Source organism: Oreochromis aureus, linkage group 16, assembly GCF_013358895.1.
Source record: "Oreochromis aureus strain Israel breed Guangdong linkage group 16, ZZ_aureus, whole genome shotgun sequence".
NCBI lineage: Eukaryota > Metazoa > Chordata > Actinopteri > Cichliformes > Cichlidae > Oreochromis > Oreochromis aureus.
The window spans coordinates 1,109,939-1,120,136 of NC_052957.1; the positions used below are offsets into that span (position 1 = coordinate 1,109,939).

The following is a 10,198-nucleotide window of genomic DNA, read 5'->3' on the forward strand; positions in this document are numbered from 1 at the left end:
GGTTCTGCCGGAGGTTTCTTCCTGTTAAAGGGAGTTTTTCCTTCCCACTGTCGCCAAAGTGCTTGCTCATAGGGGTCATATGATTGTTGGGTTTTTCTCTGTATTTATTATTGTGCTATCTACTGTACAATATAAAGCGCCTTGAGGCGACTTTGTTGTGATTTGGCGCTATATAAATAAAATTGAATTGAATTGAATTGAACTGACACACCTTCTTAAATCCACTCACTCTCACAGGCTCCACTCAGTCACACTGGCTCTTTTTGTTACTAATCACCGTGTAACTGCTGTAAATTCACAGTAACTGCCATCATCTAAATGTTTATTATATTAACCACACTTATACAGACTGGCTGGAGAGAGTTGGTAGTTCTATAGAACTACCAACTCTCTCCAGCCATGTTCATGTATTACCTATACTGGCTGGAAATGTTCATTTCCAGACAAAAGACACAGGCTCACTATGCTTATAGGATGTGATGTTACAACACTAGTGAAATATGAATGTGTCATATATTTGTCCAAGTCGTATTTCTTTGTTATGGGTAAAAATATTGAAATCATGACGAACAACAGGAGTGGTGATTTCTATTAGTTTGTGTATATATTTTGGCATTTCTTACTGATGTGGGCCAAAAATAGATACATGATATCATTTCATTCAGTTTAAAGGTTCATTTGCAAGATACCAAAACAGACAAAATAGAAAGTTACAAATGTGCTGTGCATGAAACATTCAAACGTGGCGATAGAGCCAGGTGCAGATGTGTCATAAGTTAGTCTGGCTGTAGACTATGGCACTTGACCACAGGTGGCGCTGGTTGACTCGGCTCCATTTGAGTGAACACAAAGTAAACTGCACGCTTTAGTTATGAAGCGAAAACACTGAAATCGGAGTAATAACACGTGCGAGGACGACGATAACGAAGACAAGATTCTCCCGATCGTTTACTCCGTCTGTCCTGCGAGCAGCATCGGCGTGGTGTTAATTGTTTGCTGTTTCCGCGATCGCCTCATGCATGAGAATGTCGCCAGGTAAACTCGCGACATTTTTAAATATTTTGTTGTTCAACAGCAACAAGACTGACAGAGTGTGTTTGAGGGAACCTCACAAATGTCACAGATGAAATATTTGGTGTTTATATGCTGGTTTGTTGGTAGCGGCTCCTGAAAAGCAAGTCTCCCACACATCTGCTCGACCAACACCAGTTGATCTGGAACACCGGCAGCCAAGTTTGAGTCTCATTTAAAACGATGCTTCACGTGTTTCTGTAGCAAAGAACAATCAGAAGCATTTAATCGTTACAAGGACTTTTATTAGAAATAAATCAGAGTATTTACAGTGTTCACACTTCTTCATCATAAGTTCTGCTGGACGGCCCGAATCCTGCCTGATGGAGATCCAAGGTCATCAGGTGAACCCGCTGGAAACAGCAGAGGATGGTGAGGTCTCACAGCAGCTGGTGGCAAACCCAAGCCAACCTCATCCCCACATCAGTTATTACTACACCCAAACACACAGCCTGCAGGGCTACACCTTCACATGTAGTTATGTTGTAATCCAGTTACTGAACACGTAATTAAACTGGGCTAAGAAGACTGAGAGCAGTAAAAGACCCAGACTGTCTCAGGACAGCCCAGCATCGGGTCACCTGGTTCCTACGAGCAGGAACAGCAGAGGCTTCGGTTAACCTCCGACCATTAAAACCATTAAAAAAATCATTAAAAAACCATTAAAACCTTTAAAACAACAGTAAAAAACAAAACATTGACATGAATAAACTATTAAAGCATAAACAGCAGCCTGTGACAGTGGGAACGGCTTCACCTGGGCCGGCTTCACCTGGGCCGGCTTCACCTGTTCTTGCTCGTCTTCATCACTTCACTGCTGCAGAGTTCACAGCTCTAAAACCTCACAGTCAGAGGCCGATTCTCAGAGTCTTTAAAGTGCATCCCACCTCCTCCTGCTCCTCCTATCCCCCCTCCTGTGAGGTATCAGGCTGTGTGCTGCACCCTCCCTCTTCCTCCTCCTCCTCCTCAGTCCTGTGGTCTGCTATGATGCTGACCTGGTCGCAGTGCTCAGAGATCGGCGAGACCGGGTAGATGGAGGGGTTGGCAGGCAGCAGAGACTGAGGGGGCGGGGCAGAAAGGTTAGTGTTACATTAAAGAACACACACACACACACCTATACACACGCACACACACACACACACACACACACACCTCTTTAAAGTGTGGTGGCAGCACGACTTCTGGGCACAGGAACTTGGAGATTCGTGTCCAGTAGACCACCAGAGTCACCACCAGAGCCACCACCGCGGCCATGACCACAAACGCCACCACGGCCGCCACCCACGGAGCTGCATCCACTGTAAGAAAACCACACAGCACCAGGTGAGCCCATCAGCGACACCTTCAGTGATTGTGACGGCTGTCTGACCGCAGTGCCTACCGTCACCGGTGTGCTCACAGACGACGTCGCTGTAGTTGCTCGGTCCGGTTTCCAAGTTGGCGATGATTTGGACTTGGACGCAGTACTCGCTCATCGGCTCCAGGTCACTAAGAACCACTCGGTCCTGCATCATGCCACTGACTGTTTTTACCTGTAGGAGGCAGCAGAGAGGAGGTCAGGTGTTTTCAGTGTGTTTTTACTCTTTGACATTTTTAAAAGTTACAGTGTATAAAATATCATCACTAGTTGTCAGCAGATAACAGTCAGCCGAGTTCTGTTTTCTTATCCCTCACAATTTAAGTGCATAGCTCTAACTACGGTGGCTGCTGTAGGACAAACATGCTTCTATAAGAGATCAAACACATGAAATTTGGACTGTACATCATAATGGTTGTGGCCGTATTCCTGCTACTGTTTGGACCGCGTCCACCTCCAAGCCTGTGGAAGGCTGTCAATGGTGGGCGAGACGCCGCCACCTTTATTTAATCTGAAGGAGGCTGTGAAACTCTGTGACAGGAGGCCAGTACAAGTCAGGGAAGCTCAGCCATGAGTTTTTGAGCTTATGCTTAACTGTCCCTAGCGATGCTGTTTTTGCTGCTGTTAGCCCCCGTTAGCTGCTATTAGCTGGTTTAATGAAACTTTCCTTGTGCATCTAACATTGTTAGACCCAGACGCTTTGTGAACATACTCTCATATGATGTGAGAATGTAATCAAACTGTTTATCAGAGGGAAAGTGTGATTTTAGGAGCCTAATATTAGCTGGCATAATGTTAGCTTCTAATAATATTAGAAGCTAAAACCGGCAAACCGGCAAACCGGCGTTCCCACCTCTTCCTTCGGGCTGCTCTTCCAGTAGGTGATGTTATAGGTGGCCAAGGTGTACACCTCCCTCAGTTCTGAATACTTGAACACTGGGTCTTTAATGCTGACTTCCAAAGATGTCCCAGTGACATGAAGAGTCACACTGGGTGGACCGATGAAGGCTGAGGGGGACAGATGTGGAGAGATGTTTTTATTGGACAAAATCAACCACAATGAAAAAGCTGCAGCTTCTCTAACAGTCCACTCCAACTGCTACAGCTCCGTCATGCCGGTGTGGTTGGAGAGGGGGCAGTTCGCACCATGACGGCAGACAGTTTCACTGAGGACACAGACAGAAACACAGAAACCAGGATTTCACTCTGACTGGACTGAAGTCAGCGACGGTGAGAGCTCTGACGAGCGAGATGCTGAAAAGCTCGCTCACGGTTTCATTTCTGATCGTCTTCAGCTCAGCGAGGCTCTTCAGACTGCTGAAGCAGTCATTGCATAACTGCAGACTCCCCACACAGCTGCAGCCAGAGTCTGAACAGAAGCTGAAGGGGACCATCCTGATCTCAGGAAGCTTCTCTGAGAGTCACCAAATGGTCTCATTCACCAATCTTTGTCCAGCCTACTGGCGAATAGTTTTTTAATTTCACCTCCCAAAACTTGTTCTGTTAGATCAATGATAACATTACACGAGGGAAAATAACCTTTATCATCTACAAGTCAGCTGTGAGCTGTATGGGTTATTATCTGCTGCCTTATAACTGCCAGACCACTGGATGCTCTGGCTTTTTAGCTTTTATTAGCCTTTCTCCTCTTCCTTTGTAAATACCAGACGATAGAAGTGAAAGTCTTGGCATGGAAATCCACTAACATGGAAGCTTGGAACAAAACTGAGCAGCCGATGGGAGTTATGGTAACATTTTCCCCCTGTGGCACAACTAGAAAAGCTTCAGCTCTGTCCAGTAGAACTGAAGTGGCCTACGAGAGAATACCAAAAGCTTCCAGAACCAAAAGTCTTGTTTTGTGCCTGCAGATTTCAGTTTCAAATGCAGATAACTGCAGGGGTTAGATCCTCTCTCCAACCACTATGTGCTGGTTTTTTAGCCTAATTTCCAACCGAGTGTGCCAAACAGGCAAAAGTTTCAGTGGGATAAACGACACCCTAATCCCATCAGCTCGTCATCAGCTAATGGTCGGTTTTCCTCTCTGTGTCACGCTACTGGATCAGAGACAAATGAGCTTCAACACATATGGTGAGATTCCACTTACTTTGTTTATCCATGATCATGAGGTTACTCTCCACCCAACTGGAGTTCTCGGCCCCCCGATGCGCCTGCACTCTGCCCGTGTAACTCCCGTACACGGTGGACAAGGAGGAGGTGAAATCACATTCAAGGGCTGACGTGTTCGTGCAGACATTCTTGTATCCAGTTGCTGAGCTTCTGTAACAGAGAAACACAGCGATGGCGTCACAGGTGTGATTTCAGATAGATTATCTCCTCTCGGGAACACGACCACAGTTCAGAAGATCTCACGTTAGTGATGTCGTCACAGCATCTGCAGAAAATCTACAAAAGAACATTTATCAGACAAATGGATCTGAACTACCACAAACCGACACTAATCTGCATCTAATGTCACACAGCACTGACTTTATCCTGCAGAACGTGTGACGGCACGAAGCAAAGAAACTAAAACTCACATGAGCCGGCGGTGCTGGTTACATCAAAGCTGGAACGCCATGTTCACAGTTTGTGCATCGGGACAGAAAAGCGTGCGTTTGCTTTTTAACGAGTCAGTCGAGTTGAGGTGTTTCCCAGAACAGAGACGCTGCAGATAATAGGAAGTTTCTGTTGTGTGAACACCTGGACCGCAACAATAACAGCTTCGATTTTACCACGGTCCTCACAAACCACACCAGCACTTTTTCCACATATTAAAATGGCTTCAATGGCCCCGAGAGCATGAGAAAGGCAGGTGCTGTTCTTCCGGTAAGTGATCTGATTGCAGCTTTTCAGAAATGTGGAACAGCAGGATTGATGGTGCAGATATCACAGATTCATATGCAAAGCAGGACTAAACCAGTCTGCAGTCACTGCGGTGTCCCCACAGTTTTAGAGCATGTGCATACTGTTTTTAAATAATCATTAAGAATCATCTGAAAATGCACAAAGGCAGCACATCGAGTGCTGAAACTGACACCGTTTTTGAATCTTTTTTCAGAAAAGTTGGACGAGCTGCAACAAAAGGCGTGTCAACCTCAACTTCTGCCAAGTAAACAGGGAGGCCGGGTGTTTCCGAGGTCTCAGGGACAGAGCACACGGTGGGCGGACGGCGAGCAGCTGCACAGCTGGATGGACACGTCTGCATGGGCTCAAGATCACAACTCATCACTGCGTCCACGCAAAGAAGACCCGGGAACCCCACCGGCTTCCCTGAGCCGGGCACAGATGGAAGGCTGTGCCCTGACCAATCAGACGCTGAGATTATGTTTAGACATGATGGCGGTTGTGTCAGTTCCACAAACGCACCACAGTTTAATCTATTAACCTGGACATGATTTCACCTCCTGACTTCTGCCTGAACGCAAGTCTTCATCAGATCGACCTCATAAAGTCGAGATCTGACAGCGGAGGGAGGAGGGGCTGAGGTCAGAGGTCAACACCCACAAAGAAGTGAAGATGTTCCTGTGATGGTTTTACTCGACATCTCAACAGGAGAGAAAAAACATGACTAATCCACGAAACTGCAGGCAAACACACTGTTGATCACCACACGTGTTTACACGAGGACGTGACGCCCTCTACAGAATAACCGCTGCACCTCTGCACGCTACACCGACTGTAACCAAGTCCAGGTAAATCCAGGTGTGACGGAAAGTTTAGCCAGGTTTACTCAGCGGTGAGTTTTAAATGTCTGTATTTGATTCCCACTCATAAACACGATTTAGACATTGTTCCTACTGAAGAACATCAGGTTCAAATTTATACTGCCTGCAGTAAAAACTCCTGATACTGCACACGAGGGGACATTTATGCAGCATCACTGACGGCTCATGAAATCCGTTCTTCTTAGAATTATCTCTGCTATGATAACAGCTGGAACTAATCGTTCCGCCGCTCTGGGATGAGAAACGTTTGTGACTTCTGTGATTCCATAACTGTGTTTGTACTTTATAAACATCCGGCTTCTTTTTTGGACACGGCTGTTTCAGTCTCCCCATCGCGGGGCACCATCACCGCTTCACCTGGAGGTACAGGTGTTTCCTTATACAGGGAAGGGGGCGTGTCAGTTTGCAGATAATGAGCTTTTTGCACGAGCCCGTCGGACACAGACATGGTGGGAAGAACAGAACAGGGCGGTGTTTCATAATCTAACGGTAATGGGCTTGTCATGGGGGGGTCAGGTTTGCTCGCACACGTGAGTACATCAAGGTAGGCGGGTCTTCTCAGGGACAGTCTGTGGATCTGCCACATCAGATTTCATTAGCCCACATTCTGCATGGATTATCTTCCTTTTAGAAGCAGTTCTTCCTTATTCCTGGTTTACTGACAGTTTATCTAACTTCCTCTATGTCGCCTAAACAGAGTAGGTACATCCTCCGCTCACATGCTTTATTGCAGTCACTGTTGCTTCAGTCCATGCAGAACCTGGGAAAAGGCTCACTCTTCATACTTGGGACAGATCCCAGCAGGACCTGAAGCTGTGCAGCATCGCTGAACCGAAGGGTTTCAATGGAGAAAGCATCATCGGATGTTTTATTGCTGGGGTCTTTAATTTTATTTTTTTATTTTTGGCAGGAGTGAGCAAAACGTGCACTCATTCTGTATGATGTCAGCAGTTCATAAAGATCTAGGAATATTTTAACTTTCCACGTATTTCCAAGCCAGTGTCCTGCAATTAAAACAACTTCATCACACTTTATGAACCGTCCAGAATGAACCCTCTGGTGGGCCGGTTCTGGTCCCCAGGCCTCATGTTTGGCATCCCTGATTCAGAGAGCAACTAAAAATATGACAAAGCCAAGTGTGACCTGCTCCCAAACACTCGGAGGTGATCAGACTCTTCGGAGGAAGAAAAACGTCCGTGTGGATTTCTGAAATGACCGCAGCCACGAGCCCAGCTGCTCTGGAAACTTCTTTGATTTTCCACTGACTCAGCGACGAGTAAGACTGAAAGATTAAGTTTCGTTTTATAGCTTACAGTGTGATGATCACACTCGCCTTCCTAAAGGTAAACATTCAAACTGAAAGTGACTCAGTTCTCTGACACTAAACTCGACTCTGCGATCACCTGAAGCTGTCACACCGCGCCGGTGACTCACCTGTACGCGGCCGTGTAGGTCAGAACATCGGTCGTCCCTTCAGGTGGATCCCACCTGAGCACCAGGTCCATGTTGTAGGATGTCAGTCGGACGTTGGTGGGTGCGCTGAGCCCTCCTGACCCCGCTGAGCACAGACACAAACACAAAGACATTAGCGCTGTTCGTTGACACTGCTGTCTCTTATGCTGGGGTCAAAGTTCACCTGTCTGACTGAGTAAACAGAGCAGACTGTGCTCCGGGTTTCAGCTCACAGCTTTAGTTTAAACACTCGTCACTAGCTGAGGTTTCTTATTTGAGCTCCAGACGCTCTGCGCTGCCCTTCCCTCCGCGTCAGACCGCCTCCTCCTCCTCACCTGCCCTCACACCATTAAAGTAAAGGTATGTTTACCTGCGGAGCCGCACAGTGCGTAAAGTGCCAGGATGAAGGCGCACACAGAGGCTGCCATGTCCCCGGCAGGTTCCCCGCTGTCAGTGTGCTGTGATCCGGCTCCGAGTGTGTGTGAGTGAACGACGCAGTGTGTTTCCTGGTAGTTTTCACGGCAACAAGAGGCGGGGAAGTACGCGGAAGCGAAACTGGCGTGTGCGCAGAAACGCGTCAGGCTTCAAGGAATCAGAGCGCGCTGGAAAAAGTGTGGGTTCACGCGGACACGGGGTGTCACGTGCCTTTATTTATACATCGGTTTATTTATGTGACACCGCGCATGTCTGCTGCTTAGTCACAGACAGACTAACCAGCAGGCACCGAGTTATTCCAAAACGGAACCGTAAAACTTCTCAAAGTTTTCACCGACACTTACTTTTTACAGTGTGCAGTCACGTGGGCAGGTGGCGCTGTGGGGGCATTTAGCCAGCTTTGGGGGCAGTGGGGATTCGGACTCGTGGTGTGTTCAAGCTGAGGTTCTGGTTTCGGCTCGGGTCAGTCTGAAGTCATTATGACAGTGGGCCTCATAAAGAAGGAAGGCAGGAGTGTGTGTGTGGGGGGGTGGGGGGTGGGCGGGTGTTTGTCATGCTGTGAGGACCTGTTCACACTCTGACAGAAACACACTGAAACACACTGAAGCACAAAACATGCAGTTCCTCTGACGTCCAGCAGGGGCAGCAGTGAGCCCGTCCCCGTAGACTCCCATGTTAAAGCTTCCCAGCAGATAAGCATGTTTACAGCCTGAAACACACACTGTTTAGTCCCTGCAGTTCAGAGTGGAGATGCAGTGCTGCTGATGGAGCCGCCTCCTCAGCCCCATCAACACACCAGAGTCTGGGGAGGAGGGGGTGATAATTACACCTGTATTTGACTGTTAACACAGTGAGCGACGTCTGATGACGAGTGATGTGTAAGGCCTGCTTAGAGACTTAGAAGGTACGCGGGTGGATGAGGCTCACCCACAGTGCTTTACAGCTCTGGCTGGCATGTCTCTACAATGCTGCATGTTTGACTCTTCAAGAAACAAGGCCTCGAATTCAGCAAGAACAAAGCAGTCTCCATTCGACACTGGACTCCATGACTCATGTGTGTGTTCCTGTGTGCTTTCACTGCTCTTTCAGTGTGTTTGGGATCATCGGTGTGCTGAAAAATGAAGCTGCTGCCAGTCAGATGTTTCCAGATGTTCCTGCGTGGTGGATCAGACTCTGTAATTCATCAGTTTATCAAAGATCTCCAACAGCACTGACTGACCTGAAACCATGACAGAGCCTCCACCGTGCTTCACAGATGGCTGCAGACTCTCACTGTTGGACCTCCTCCTGACCTCCTCGTACACACTGACCATGATGTGGATCCATCTCTCCATCACACCTGTTCCTCTGACCTTCAGTCCAGTTCTTGTGTCATTTTCAGCCTCAGCCTTTCCTCCCGTTTCCCTTCAGCCGTCCTTCACTGACAGCATTTCTGATGAGGTTTCAGTGAACGGTGACCATCGCTCAGGTCCTGTGTCAGGTCTGTGATGGATTTGACCAGTAAGTGTTTACAGCTTTTAGAGCATGTGTAGCGCCATCTTGTGCCAGTACATTATGTGACATCACCCTCTGCCTTGTTTGGATGATGAACTGGACAGAGAGTCAGAGAGAGCCGGCCTCATGGAGGAAGCTCATGTTGAGCCTGACGAAGAGTTTTGGGAGAGTGGCGCCGAGAGTGTGAGTGATGATGCAGATGAAGAAGTAACTGTCTCTCGGGACCAAAACACCACCGTGTCCATTCATGAGCTGGGAAAGCTGTTTCATGTGCACTGCGAGGAAGGTTGTGGCAAATGTGTAGTCCAGCCATCGACCACTGAGACAGCTGAAGAAGGACTTGGCCGGGTCCAAATATATCGATGGCCATGACCTCACCTGAAACCCTCAGGCTTTGGTTCGGTCGCCATGGAGTGCAACACCTCCATCCATACCCGTCTCACCACTGCTAACGAGTGCACTCCATTTCTGCAGATCTGTGACACCGCTGGTCTGGAACATCTGTCTACAAGAGTGGGTGAGTATTCAGAGAGCATATTCCATCCCTGATGGTAGTATGGACAGTTTGAGCCATACTCAGTGCTGTACACTGAGTCTCTCTCTCTCTCTCTCACACACACACACACACACACACACACACACACACACAGCATGAGCTGTAAGA

The 10,198-nt window shown here is 47.9% G+C and overlaps 1 protein-coding gene across 1 annotated transcript; it reads right to left on the reverse strand.

Moving 5' to 3' along the window:
* Positions 1-1,294: 1,294 nt before the first annotated feature.
* LOC116314950 (interleukin-10 receptor subunit beta-like) lies at positions 1,295-8,190 on the reverse strand. Its single transcript, XM_039600501.1, has 7 exons — positions 7,976-8,190; positions 7,588-7,711; positions 4,533-4,705; positions 3,282-3,436; positions 2,453-2,603; positions 2,224-2,369; positions 1,295-2,129 (listed from the first exon to the last, which is right to left on the reverse strand). The coding sequence occupies exons 1-7, from the start codon at positions 8,031-8,033 to the stop codon at positions 1,974-1,976; spliced, it is 963 nt and encodes a 320-aa protein (XP_039456435.1). The 5' UTR covers positions 8,034-8,190; the 3' UTR covers positions 1,295-1,973.
* Positions 8,191-10,198: the final 2,008 nt, after the last annotated feature.